The 14,785-nt window shown below is 40.5% G+C and overlaps 1 protein-coding gene across 4 annotated transcripts; it reads left to right on the top strand.

Moving 5' to 3' along the window:
* The first annotated feature begins 958 nt into the window (after positions 1 to 958).
* rnf165b (ring finger protein 165b) lies at positions 959 to 14,615 on the top strand. Of its 4 annotated transcripts, none has more exons than XM_034117682.1 (9): positions 959 to 1,261; positions 4,744 to 4,761; positions 4,887 to 5,208; positions 6,768 to 6,896; positions 8,466 to 8,595; positions 8,774 to 8,878; positions 9,262 to 9,345; positions 9,912 to 10,018; positions 10,880 to 14,615. In XM_034117682.1, exons 1-9 carry the CDS (start codon positions 1,201 to 1,203, stop codon positions 10,995 to 10,997), a joined length of 1,074 nt encoding a protein of 357 aa, XP_033973573.1. In that variant the 5' UTR covers positions 959 to 1,200; the 3' UTR covers positions 10,998 to 14,615. The 4 variants fall into 4 exon arrangements, with proteins under 4 accessions (XP_033973573.1, XP_033973572.1, XP_033973574.1 ...); XM_034117681.1 differs by having other exon boundaries at positions 9,250 to 9,345; XM_034117683.1 differs by lacking the exon at positions 4,744 to 4,761 and having other exon boundaries at positions 9,250 to 9,345.
* Positions 14,616 to 14,785: the final 170 nt, after the last annotated feature.

Below are 14,785 nucleotides of genomic sequence, written 5' to 3'. Positions count from 1 at the left end.
TACAAATAAAATGTAAGTAACTAACCTTTAAAGCTTTCATTTTGTAACCTAGTAAAAGGATTACCTGAAAGGATTAGAATATGCGATGTAATAAGGGTATAGGTGGGCCTGTAATAAGCTTAACTTCATCCCTATCGTATTTTGTCACTACTACCATTTGTCACTACTACCATTTGTCACTACTACCATCATAAATATTCAAATACTAAAGCCTCCACTTAAGTCTATATGTCAAATGAACATTCAACAGCTGTAATGTTAATGTTGAGTTATTTTATAAAAAAAAAAACTTTGTAAATTAGCATATAAGCATTTTGTATTTGAGCAATAATGTAATTCAATTTGCAAGATAAAATTGTTTGTCCTTAAAAAAAAAATACAACAAGTAATACATGTAGGAAATAAAAATAACCATAATAAATCTAGCAGGGAATTTTCTAGTGACTGAACATGGACATTATAGATGGACATTTGGACATGGACATAATAAAATGAAGGCATTCGGTAACGCCTGGTTTAAATTAAGTCCTGCTTTATATTTCTGAGCTGCCCTTATATTATTTGTGATGCATTTGAACGGGTAAAATACAAATATGTTTAATTGATTAGTTATTATCAAGGACATTCTTCAGACAAAAATGCCTAATTATGTGATTTAAGCTTCCTAATGTGGAATTAATGAAATGTGAGTGCACATTATGATGCCTTACTATAACGTATATTTAATTTGTGCATACTTCAGATCATGCCTAATAACCACAACCTATGTATAAACTAATAACCTTGGTAAATATTGGTAAGTACTTTCCCAGCAGAAGGTAAAGGGGAATGAAGTTATGCATAATAACAGAAGGCATCAACCTGCTGCAACATACCTCCTAAAAATGTACACTACCATCAAGTATTTTATTATCAGCCTATACTTCAGATCAAGTCTGACGACCAAGGTTAACCGAGAGGTAGCTGCAGCTTTTGTGTGTAGAGCCGCAACATCGCCCTCTTTTGCTCCGGACATAACATGACATGTCTGCTTTTCTGAACGACAACCAACCGAGGCAGACAGTCTTTCGTCGGGTTTGCCTGTGGTGCTAGTAGCCAGCCAGCCAGCAACAACCAGCCGCCTGAATGTAGATCCGCATGGGCTACTACTATTCTTTCTCTCCAAAACACCCAGCGGAATCATAAGATAAGGATCCCAGGATGGTCTTAGTGCATGTCGGATATCTGGTTCTTCCTGTATTCGGCTCAGTAAGAAACAGAGGTACGGTATTAATATTCATATCGATCCCAAACATGTGCCCTGTTTATCTTAATATTCACTGCAGCTGTTTGCTAGCTAGCTCGAGTTTAGCCCTTGGGTTAGCTCGTGTTAGCCAGCTTAAAATTAACGGTAACATTATTCGCAAAACGTGCCCGCAACGTAATACTACTTTATTGTTATTTACTTCCATTGAAATAAACCACCGAATAAAGTTGTTTGCCGAGCGTAATTCCGCGTATTTTAAGATAAATACCGCCGCTAAAGATAAGCTAACTGGCTCGTTGGCACAGGCTATGTCCTGGAACGGAAACATTTCTCACAAAGGATTTCACAGACACGGGGCGTGCTGTCGTAAATAGCCCATGTCAAAACACATTCCCGAATAGACAATCGTGTCAGACAATGTCAACCTGAGATACATTTTTAGACTTGCGTTTTTTATTTTAGTAACATAGCGATGTATAGCTGTTTTCCCTAAGGCGCTATCGTGTATTTGCCGTGTAAAAATACCGCAAAATAGACGTAGCCTTTCTAGCCAGTCAGCTTATCTGTGCCTGGATGATGTCATTTGAAGATCATCTGCTTCTGCTAGCGCTCGCCGTTTTTCTACCTGGATTTTAGTCATTATTATTCGTGTTAATTGGTTAATGTACAAATCGATAAATAGCCTATTGTCCGGTCACCGTGGACTTCCTTATCATCACAAATATCAAACGCCTTTTTCATTATTTGCCAATTGGCAATTCAGCAGCTGTTTGGTTTGAAGCTTGCAGAAAGACCCGAGTATGCGGTCGCAGTTAAACAATGGTAAAGCTACAGTGTAACATTAATTTCACAACAGTGGCATCAATGATTTCATTGTGCTTTTATTTCTGTTCTTATTTCCCTGTTTCATAGTATGGAGGCTGGCTCTACATTCTGCATTTATCAGATCTTTGTCGTCCCCCCCATTGTGTAGCTAATGATCATCTGCTGCTGTGTGGTGTGGCGTGGCCTCTGCCTGTTCTCTGCATTTAGCTGTATTGTGAATCCCTTCTTCATTTCCTCTTTCCATCAGAAGACGACATTGGTATTAAAAAGCACCCCCTCCCAAGATGTTTTCAGCCATAGACTTTCTTTGTTAAGCAGACTAAACAATAGCTAACACCTAGCACAGAGCACCTTTTTTGTCTTTTTCTGTCAAATTGCTGTAGCACTGAGTAAACATTTTAGCTCCTTTTTTAGATATCAGTTGAATGTCATTGTGTACCTCCCATCCAGTCTTGATAGACAACATGCTGTAAATTCCTGTAAAGTGGATACATTTTTGCATGATCTCAAATACGGCACTGCATTGTTGGACACCAGAATTCGGCTCATCTTCCTTCTCTTCACACAAGGTGCAATGTACATGATAAAAGTGACCTTTTAATTATTAGAAAAAACATGCAAATTGGAACCATATGCATGCAATTATTGTTAAAAACCTGCATTCAAGGCAATGCTGTTACGTGATCACTTGAAACGATTGAAGGTACACTGCACCTGCACACAACAACCTGCCATAACTGTCTCCATTTTTGTGTAATCCTTTTTGTTCCCTTTGCAAATTTCAAGCTTTGAATCACACTGAACTGTCAGGGCTGTTTGCCCCTTATAGACAAATGAAACTCTAAACATTTACGTAAGCAAAACATGCTCACTGGTGGTTCATCACTTCCCAATTTTCCCCACTAACATAAGGCCAAAATGCTATCCATTTCACAGGGATGCCTATTTTCCTGCACTGCTAAAGAGATCCTCTATTAGTAATAACGTCTTTTATTGTTTGGTTGTGGTCTCTCTTTACCTTTTGTTCTTGTATTAGTACTTTCAATGCATGGTCACATTTATGATTCATAATTTTTTGTTTTTGTTTTTTCTACATTGACTAGTGAAAATCCAATGTAATCTTTCTGTAGTAAAGATGTACCCTGCTGTACTGAAATCATGTGCTGTAGCCAACACGTCTGCTCATTGGATGCTGCTTTTGTTCTTTTTAACCCTATATGGAGCATGGTGGGCCTTGCCTTCAGTCTATGTTGTTTATTTTTGTTGCATGGATTTATACTATTATTACAAACAAACAAGAAAAAAAACACAAATTCCACATAACTAATATTTTCAATAAAGAATATAGTGTTTTTCCTAACCTTCAGTGTGCTTCTTGCTGATTTCCATTTATTGTCCTCCCTCTCCCTTGTCCCTACCTGCCCCCCTCCACCCCCACCCACCTCCTCTCCCACTGTGACAAAGATAGACAATTTCCACGCTTCCTCCATCACAGGGCCTGAATGAGTCTATCTGCTGTCATTCATGGTGATCGTTTTTCACTGAGACACTTAAAAACGCAGTGTGCTACTTACAGTGTAGACTTGGGCCTTTGACCCACGGCAACAAGGTCATCTCTTGTCTGCCCGGCAACACTGACAACCTGAAAATATAGCTGGAAGGTCATACTGCTTGTCTTCGCTGGGTGTGTTTTAAAATCATACTGCGTTTTTCAAGTGTACTCCTACTAGTAAATGCAATGTAGACTTTGCCTATATCCTCATGATTTAAAAAATATTTTTACTGTTTACATCAGAATACTCCGCCTCTTTTTAGACTGTTGAAGCTGATAAATTGTGAAAAACGGTACTGGAATATTAGTGCGCAATTGTAATGTCTAAACTCTTTCAAATTCACTGCTTCGGTTTTTGCCAGATGTATATAACAGAGCATTGAAACCTGCCCCTCTGCAAACCTATTATGGCTCCCTTTAACCAGGATTTCTGCAAAAGTTCTAAAAAGCGACATTTGTTATTGCAATATGTCAGCATTTCCATAATCAAAAAAGTATTTTTAAACATAAGCACGTTATTAAAACCAGATTGCACCACAGCACAAGTTAGTCTAGTTTGCTGACTGTTGAGTCTCCACAGCAGTCTGTTCACTGCAGCTGCCAAATAGCTTTGGTTGGAGAGAGTTAAAAAAGTATTCAAGCTATTTCCTCTCTACTCCTGAATGTTCGTATGGGAGAAAAGCAAATACAGCTACACTGGATGTGTAAGACACAAAGAACAAGTAGGTTTCAGCTAGGCGCAGATGTATAAAATGTGATTTTATGGTGTATCATTTTAAAGATGGAGAGAATTGTTCTTTACGATTATAAAGATAGGTACCTAGCACCCAGCAGTTTAATATTTCTCATGACAGCCAGGTACTAAAGGTTTTACTCAGGGTGCACTGACCCACTGTCGGCTGCAGAATTGACAAGAACCGAGCTGCGTTGAAGACCAAACACTGGTAGATTTCATCTGATCTGATCCAGTTCGCTTGTCTGTGAATCAGAAGACCAGGAGTCGATCCAGAGGTCGGAAATGCAATAAAAGAAAGGAAAGCTTGCGTATTGTGTGCAGGACCCAAAAATGGTTGTCATGTTCATGGTACTTGTGGTAACCATCATTTCCCCACCCCCACAGAAGTATTTTTCACCCTAGGTAAGATGTAGGGCATCATTAACATGCTATATCACACACACACAGTGACACAACATTTCACCCACAATTAATTCCACCTAATCTCTCCACCCAGGTACCTGACAACTTCTCCTTATCCTCCACAGGATCGCATTTCAACCGGCAACAGCAGCAGCAGCACAGCCATGCTACCTCTTGCCGGCACTTCCAGTTAGGTCCTCAGGCTCCGCTGCCCATGGACTTCCCCATGCCCCACCCAGGGCAGCCACAGTCAGGCATTAACCCCCACCTGGCCCCTCCTGGCCACCAGCATGGCCCTCCGCTCCACCCGCCCCTCAACCCCCTGCCCGGCCCCCAGTTCCAGGACATCCCTGCCCCTCCCTTCCTACCTCAGGCATTACACCAGCAATACCTCCTCCAGCAGCAGATCCTCGAGGCCCAGCACCGACACATCCTGCCACCTTCCAGGTATCCACACGGGTTACCAGGGAAATAGCATGACTTAAAGGTCACCGATTATGCAAAATCCACCTTTTCATGTCTTTTATACATAAACATGTGTCCCCTCCTGTGTAAAGAGATTCTGAAAGTTTCAGGAAAAAAAGATTTGCTCACTTTTTGTCCTGATCCATTTATATAAAAACCTGTCTGAAAATGAGCTGATCAGATTTTGGCCACTGTGTAACCATTAGCCAACAACCAACCAAGGTAAACCCCCCCCCCCCCCCCCCCCCCCCCCCTTATCACCTGAATCTCCTCCTAGAGCACCATTTGCCGCTTTCACACCAAGTACTTTGCGGTACTTAGTTCCCCCGAACTCTTTAGTTCCTGGAACTGTCCTAGTAGATCGCGTTCACACCGGAATAAGTCCCTGAGGGAGGATTACACAAATGAAGCCGCTGACGTCACTTCTTCTTCTTCTGCTTTGGGTTTACTGGCAGGCCACAAACAAATTCATGGCGTATACTGCCACCCGTAGTCCCGGAGTCCCCCGGAGTTGGGGACTGGCTTCAGTAGAAGCTGCTGGTTAGCGTCTTCCGAGTAAATCGCCAGAAGCGCCGACACCTCATCACTCCACTGCTCCCATGTTTTCTTTTGTGTTGCCATAAGTTAGTCTCTCTCCGTTGGTGCGCTGGGCTAATGCTAATAATGCTAATGCGAGCAAATAAAATGGCGGCTTCACAAAACTTTTCCGAGTTTTACGGGGCGTGGTTTGCAATTCGCCCAGCCAATCAGAAATTGTTAGTGTGGCCGACACACCCACAAACCTTTTTCTCCCCAGGAAAGTCCCTGCTCTCTAGCAGGAACTATCTGGGGGTGAAAAGGTTCGCGCGAACTAAAGTCCAAATCTTTTTGGTGTGAACGCATCAGAACTATTCCTGGGAAAAGTACTCCGGTGTGAAAGCGCCTATTGCGTTCTTTTTAACCAAATATCTCTGAGGGGAGTGGGGGATGGCTCCTTATTTTTCATCTAAAGTAACAGACAGAGAATCAGCACTTTTGAAACAGGGCTGAAACAGAGGGGATTATGGGATGCTACAATGCATGATCTGTTTGGTATTTCAAGCCAAACACTTCAGAGACATTTTTTGTATATAACTGAGACCTATAATATATTGATGAAAAACAGTATAATAGGGGACCTTTAAATAAATACAAAAATAATGTTCCTGTTAACCTCATGCAGAGCAACAGTAAGTAGGCTAATTGATCGGTAAAGAAAAAATAATCCCCTTTCTATTTTGACGTTCAACCAATCGGCAGAAATGCAGCCTCTTAAAATATGGTTATTCTGCTTTTGCTGTCCTATATCCTAATACATTGAATATCATTTGGCTATTAACTGGCATCTCCTTGGAAACTAGGATGGACATATTTCAATGTTTTTGGACATTTTAAAGACCAGGAAATTGGTTAATCTTGAAAATACAAATTAATAAATAATGAAAATAATCATTAGTTCAAGTCCTAGCCTCACGTTCTTTTCACGAGGATTTTCTGAAATGCTTGGTTGTTTGTCTCGGTAGACGCACCCCAGAGCGAGTTCCTCACCAGCCCCACAGACTGCGGCCCGGCTTTGAGTTTGCTCCGCCTCTCCATGTCCCCCCCCAGCCTGTGGTGCAGCAGCCCCGCTACCTGGCTGAGGGCACAGACTGGTAAGCATTATACCTCTGATACAATTTATTTTGTCTTTAGTGGATGAGATTAAAATAATCATTCCTTCAGAGTACAAATTATTACATTTAGATTTCATACTTGTATTACAATTCTTATTGTCACACAACACATTTTTATTTATTTAATCGTTTATTTGGCAGGGACAATGCACAGTAATGAACACTTAAAACATTCAAATGTGTCAAGCGTATTGATTCAATTTGGTGTTCAAAAAGAGCCCAAAACTAATCAACTCCTTCTGGCCATTAGCAATAAACTCCATACACAATAAATGATTACCAACTCCCTTTTTTGTCGGAAATTAAAACTTTTGCGATGATGTAAGTTTAGATTTCATACCAGCAAACATTTGACTGAATTATACATTACTCACTTTTGCACCAATGATGCTCAAAGTTAGACAAGACATCCTTTTTGGTCAGCTTTTTCTTAGTTTGACTGCACCAGACGACCATCAAATCTGGGTCAAGACATTACATTACATGTTAGACACTTTTATCCAAAGCGACTTACATACTCAATACTGTGGGCAATCCCCACAGGAGCAATTTGGGGTGAAGTGTCTTGCCCAGGGACACAACGACATGCTGACTGCAGTGGGGTTTGAATCTGTGACCATCTGATCCCCATACCAAGGCTCTATCCACTGCGCCCCAGACCAGATCAAAGGGGTTTAAGACCAAGCGGAGAAAGAGCCTAAGGCAAACCAACTCCTATTAGACGCTTAAATGTGCAATACACCTACGCCTGTCTGCATCATATGCAACATTAATGCATCGTTTCAAAAGGCGCAAAAGAGAAGTAGAGCTAACCACAGTGGTGCTAAAGTTAGGTGATGTAATACTGGAGAAAATCAAAAGGGAGGAAAAGAGTTTTATTGGTTATGTCAACTAAAATAAAATGGGAATGGGTGCATAATATTAAGATTTGGGGAAGTAATCAGCAAAAGGTCAAGGATGAACCTACATCCACCACTTAATGGACCTGGGACATCCCTGTGGAAAAATCAAATGTACTTTTGAATAATTTCTAAAATATCCCTATCAGTTTTTTGTAACTTAATCTCTGTAATTTCTCTGAAGAAATTGTAATAGGTAGCAATATATTCGATTAAGATAAGGTATTAAACTAAATATAGCTAACTAATTCAACAGTTAATATTAATATAATAGATATATGCTGTTTCCCATTACTTTAAGCAATCTAGTTCAACAATCCACCACTTTTATCTACCTGCTGAGACTTCCTTGTATTGGCCAACTTATGTTCATGTACTCTCAACTCAATGTGTTACAGCTGACACAATGCATGATGTATTTTTTCTTTATCATTTAAATAAAGAATTTTGCTTACTTTTCCAATGAGTTGAGCTCACGTCACAATATTTTATGCAGAGAAAAATCCTGCGATACAAGTACTCTTGTTTTGGAATCACTGTCCTAAATAATACTGTGTATAAATCAGCTGTTATCAAAACACAGTTGGCCAGAAACACTATGAAATAAAGTGTGTGCCATCGGCTGACTTGTTTTTCTATTTGTGTCCAGGGATCTAAGTGTAGATGCTGGGCTGCCCCCCCACCAGTATCACATCCATCCACTGCCGCAGCACTATCAGCACTACTTGACCTCTCCTAGGATGCACCACTTCCCCAGAAACAATGCCTCAACACAAGTGGTGAGCCCCCTCTGCCTCAGTACAATCAATCATATTAGTCTGGATGAACTCCCGGTGACTCTCACTCCACTTTTCGCAGAATAATCTCGATACCCAGCTCCCGGGGATGCAGTGTTCCATTTGTTCCTTATTTCTGCCGCAGAGCAAACGTTAACTTATTTTATCCGACTTCTTCCAGGTTGTCCATGAGATCAGAAACTACCCGTATCCCCAGCTGCACCTGCTGGCTCTGCAGAGTCTCAACCCCTCCCGCCACGCCTCTGCTGTTAGAGAGAGCTATGAGGTTCGTATCGCTGCCCCCTCACTCTCCTCCGCAGACACACCAGTCCACACTCATTTATCATTGTTCTCCCTGTGACCAATGCTTTGGACAGGCTCAAGTGCGTAACTGGTTTTCTTATTTCCAATTACCTCGACTTCCAGATGCCTCAACGGTCCAACTGCCTTTAATGTCATTACATTTGTTTTCATTTTGATAAGATGCAATCGTTTCCTGAGAGGCTCTTTCCTGTAGCTTGAAGAACCTATTTAATATTAGCATTCCACACTTGTATGTCTTTTGAATATGTTATTATACAACCGTTAATCTGCCGGTCAGACTTAAGATATTCAAATAAATAATTCAAAGATCCATTAATGTTGTTTCCTTGCTAGGAGCTTCTGCAGCTGGAGGACAGGCTGGGCAGTGTGAACAGAGGAGCGGTCCAAACCACCATAGAGAGATTCACCTTCCCCCATAAGTATAAAAAGGTAAAAATGGTCATCTTTTTATCTGCTAGCTGAGTGATAGATCTTTTCATGTGGTCTGGTGCAGAGGAAGGCACTGGGCAAGAACTTAAGCTAGATGTGAAAGACAGGATGGAAAAGAGCAGTGGAAAGGATCAAAGATTGAAGACGAGAGTGGAAAGAGGGTTGCGACTCTCACAGAAGTTCAAAGGTCAAACTAATTTCCCTCAGCAGATTAGTGAGGCAGGTCTGCAGTGTGCAAAATTCACGGCAAGGGATGAGTCATCCGGGTGTCTGCAGATATGTGCGTGGATTGAATTTTAAAAACCCGTCTACACTGAATATGACCCAGATACTCTGGAAAGAGTGTCAGATCATTTTGTACGCTGTGAGTGAGAAGAAGTAATTGAGTCTTTTCTATCTGAGGTCTATTTTATACTGGGAAGCATCATTAGGTGACTCCTTTCACCTTATTTGTCTGGGCTGACTCGGAGACACCCGTGGCATAAACATAACGGCTCCCAACACACAGCTGCACGACACACGTTAATAATTCAAGTCTGTTTGCCTTCCTGTCTCTCTCTCTGCAGAGAATACCCCAGAATGACCTGAAGATGTGTCTGGAAGATGAGGAGCTGGACACAGATGAGAAGTGCACCATCTGTCTGTCCATGCTGGAGGACAGAGAGGATGTCAGGTACAACTACACGCTCATCTTTTGCCTTTTCAAAGGGGGAAAATGCTGGTTATGCAGATGGAAAGTAGGCTGTGGGTACAATTTATTTTAAATCTTTAGTAAAAATGTAAAGGAAACATTCATAGTATAAAGAACACACCATCAAATGCATAACATTAGAGAGTACAATCTGAACTGCTGGATCTGCATTTCTTTTATTATCACAGTCGATGTTATATCTAACATCATTGTTCTACTTTTTGTGCAATCGGAGCAGGAATCAAATTGAACCTATAACAGTAAAACATGCTATAAATATATAAAAAATGTATGCATGTTTTTGAATGCGATATTTAAGTGTACTGATATTTTCTGACACCCCTAGTGATTAGTATTAGTATTGTAATGTCCTATAGTGTAAATATTCCTTGATTTCTCTTGCCTGGTGCGTTTTATTCTAAATGTTGTAGTTGTACATTTGTTCTGCAACATAAGTTCAAAGCATCAGGTTTGAACATCCTATCAAAGGATTTCTTCCATCGCCTCATCTTAAAATTCTGCCAACATTAGCATGTCACGCAATCTCATGATGTGTGTACACTGTCCAGTGTGTTGTGATCTGTATAAATGCCAAAGGGACACAGGAAATACGTCCAGTTACTTTATGTGGAGAGAAAACCCTTTACTTCTTAAATTAAATAAACCCTTATACAATCTATTATATTATCTAAATGCAGGGAATTCTTTTGCTCATGAGTGAAGTTTAAGTTTTAGTCGTTACCTGTTTGCAAGTGTCAACTATTTAACAATACCGAACATTTTCTTGAAGTGAATCCCACATTTATTGTTATTATCCTAACCTTGTCTCCTTTGTGTCTGTAGGAGATTACCCTGCATGCACCTCTTCCACCAGGGGTGTGTGGACCAGTGGTTGGCCACCAGCAGGAAGTGCCCCATCTGCAGAGTGGACATTGAGACCCAACTGACCCCCGACAGTTGATAGCTCCTGTCGTCTCCTGCAACTTTGGATCTGGTCTCGTTAATTCTCCATTGCCTCCCCCCGAGGGAAGCTCTGCCAAACACCCCTCTCTTCCCCTCTGCATCACCCACAGGCCTGCCTTCAGAGACAAGGCTGTGACAGAGGGATCAACAAAGCACACTCACCTACAACACAGCGAGGGACGGGGGTCGATGCATAGATGGGGGGGCTGGACTGAAGGTTGATTTGAATGGACTTGCTGGATGTAAAAGGTAGGAGCGGACACGTATGGACAGATGTGCTGAGGCTTCACACAGATCCTGTCAGATTGTGCACCCTGTGTGCAGTTCTCCATACAGCCATCGAGAGAGGACCTCTGACTACCAACCTCCCCAGCTCACTGTGGGGTGTATTAAGGCCATTTCTCTGCCACTACATCTAACCCCCCTGCCTATCCCCCCCCCACCCTCTGCCTGTGAAAAAAATCCTTTAAGCTGCACTCTGCCCAAGCCCTCAGCACATCTGTACAGAACATTATCAAATGATTAGCATGAGGTTGTTTGGTGTGAACTCTTGTAGCTGAACGCTTGTGGTGTAATGGAGTATAGTACTGAATAAGTATTTACAGAGTAACAGTGTTGTGTAGCAAGCAAAAGCCTTTTGAGAAAAAATGTTTGTGAAAAATAAACCTACAAAGAGGGTGAACATGGCTCAAATAAGAGAGAATATCCGCCTGTTAATTAATCATAGACAATGAGGAAAGAGATAGTTGTGTAAAAAGGCCAAAAATCCCTCTTTCTGGTCTAACATGGTTTTGGATTTCCAGTTAGTAGATGCCATCAGAGTTGATGCTGAACCCGCTAACTGCAGGCATGGCTTCCAGTGATCTGTGTAGTGTCGTAGTGGGGCCTCTATTATAGAGCAGGGGCCTCAGATGTGCATGCTGTATGACAGGCTTGGGCTGTGTCGTTAATATTGTGGAGCAGTAGAAACAGGGACTGTGTGTCTGTGCATGTGAACCGTATACTATGACGATCCCACTCATTCATAGAGGAGGACAAGAATGCACCAAATTCCCCTCCCCACCTCCCCTCTCCCCCCACTCATCCCGAGTAGACCGACGTTGCCCTTAGACATAGATCTCACACCGACGTAGCGATTCTCTCCTGATGTTCCAGGTCAGGATTCAAAGAGCTGCTGGTAGATCCGTGTCTAACTGCAACTCCTCTCTGTGGCCTCGCTCATAGCATGATCACATGACGTGAGAGGCCGGCATGGGTTCGAGGATTTGGTGCCTGAGGTCTTGCCATCAGAGTGAATAAAATCTGACATTTGTATGACCTATTACCAGAACCTTATTGCCTATCAAACAAGCACATGTGATTTCTATATACAGTGAATGGCCTCTGTGGTGTATCGGCTCCTTTTCATTTCAAACTAAGTTGCTCCCACTGTTCTGATAAAAAAGACTGTGTCTGGTGTTACAGGGAAAATACAAACTAGTTTGCCTGTGATATGTGCTAGAATGTGTATGATTGTCCCCACTCCCTCCCCCCCCATGGTAGTAGTGTATGGTATTGCTAGAACAACTGTGATACGTTCAGTGATAGAAGCCGTTTTCTCTTTATCATGCATGAACCATGTTGGCGTAGTTCACTTGAAGGAGGGTGAAAGGGAGAAAAAGCCATCCATTTGAAAAATACCAAACAATTGTTCTTAACATTAATTTTATTTTTTATTTTTATTTTTCTGCCATTTTCTTTTTCTTCTCGTATTTCTTTTGCTCACATGCCAATTTGGACATGGTACTAATATGCCGAGTCCGTGTCCATTTTAACCATAGTGAAGAAAAAGCTGCAATGCTGCAAAAACATATTTATTGTTGTTATAATGTAGCTTGTGTTTTGTAAATGCACTATAATATGGAGTTGCCTGAGTTTTTGGTTTGGTGGTGTGGGTTCTTCTTGTCCTAGACTTTGTGTTTCGATTCAGTTCCAAGTATTTTCATGCTTCCTTGTGTATTATTGGAGGGTAACTTGACTGTTTGTGTTGCTTTTTTTCTTTTCTTTTTGTATGAAACCTCCATCCAAAAAACTACAGATGGATGAAAATGGAGGTTTTGCTAGTTCACATAGAATGCTGTGATTAAAGATGCCTTAAGTATTTAACAATCATTATTTATTACTAACTGTAGCTAGCTAGCTATTGTGGTGAAATATTTAATGTCTCTATCTCATAACTTTGCAATTTAATCAATATATTTATTTAAAATAACACAAAATATAAAAAAAGAATACCTCATTATGCATTGGTCGGTGGGGATGCTTTTGCATGCCGTCTGTGTTTTCTTTTTCAAAGGAGAAAAAAAGAAACCTGTTGAAAAATGGACTTGTGGGGGTGTTTCCTGACACATGTTCTAGCCAGCATGGTGCTGTTGATCTGGATTACATTCCATTCATGTCACCTCTTGAATTTACTTTAACTCTTTTCATTATTAAACATCCTCTCTGCTTTGCTATGAAGCAGAAGACGGGGTACAACCCTTTTGGTCTTAGTATGGCTCCACAAATAGCTTGCTTTTGTTATATGATACTGCTTTGTTTCCCATAATCCGTTTTTTTATTTTATTTTATTTTTTACCATGTTTATGATATTCTATCATATCTGGATTTCAATGTAGTGCTTATCATTATTATTATCATTATTATTATTATTATTATTATTATTATTTTAAGACCCACATAATGAGCTGTATTAACTGTCCCTTATGTATTGCTGGCAATTGCTTTGTGTGGGATTTTTGAAAGTATCTAACATGCTAACTTGAGCCATTGGTCTTATTACACACATTTGTGGTGTACTGTGGTTATACAAAATTGATAGTGTGTTTCACACTGGGTATAATAAGCTAACGTTTTCAGTGTGCATTTCTTATTAATACTCTACTAATCCTGCAAACTATTATAACCTGTATTGGATTGGAATGAAGCTGGCTGGTCTTACTATTATTCTTATTCTTATTATTTCATTTCGTGCTCTCACTGGCCTTACCCCGTGTCCTCCACAGTGTACCCCATTACTCCAGAGCAAACTGGACAGTAGCCATAGTATTAACTCAAGCTGATGAACCGGAATGAACAGTAGAACTTAAAGCACAAGCTTTTTAATGCATGTCCTTCTCAGGTTTTCCTATGTGTATGTGGGAGTAGCTCTGTAGATGTGTTTAATATGATGCTGTACCTTCTTGAATATTTCAGATGTTTCTTTGCTGCTGAAAAAATGTTGATTATTAACCTGCCAGTGAAAAAGGGAAGTGGCCATCTTTGTACAACACACTGCTGTTTTGCTGTAACCGCGCAATGTTTTATGATCTTGAGTATTTTATAGAAAAGTAGAAGTATGTATCAATAATATGAAAGCAATAGCTAAATCATAATGAAGAATAACATGATCAGTGAATATTGTGGAAAATCTTTAGATTCACTATGGGTGGATTTTGTACTGTATTTATTACTAATGATGATGCAAAAAGTTGCATAGCTTAACCCAAACTGTTCTGTCTCTTTTTTATTTATTGTCTTGTATATGATCTTTTTGTATGTGTTTTTCAAATAAACTGCCTAAAATGCTAAGCAATTATCTACTTTGTGGCATTATTTGGCATGCTTTTAAAATCAATTACTTCACACTCAACCCTAAACAGTTTGAATTACAATTACAATATTTGGCCAACACATAATTATTGTGTAGCCATAAACAGTCTTTATTTGTGGGCCATCATTTTAATTTGTGAACATGAATGTGATTGT

This window comes from Trematomus bernacchii, unplaced genomic scaffold (genome assembly GCF_902827165.1).
Source record: "Trematomus bernacchii unplaced genomic scaffold, fTreBer1.1, whole genome shotgun sequence".
NCBI lineage: Eukaryota > Metazoa > Chordata > Actinopteri > Perciformes > Nototheniidae > Trematomus > Trematomus bernacchii.
The sequence above is the reverse complement of the archived record's forward strand: the minus strand, read 5'-3'. Positions and strand labels throughout refer to the sequence as shown.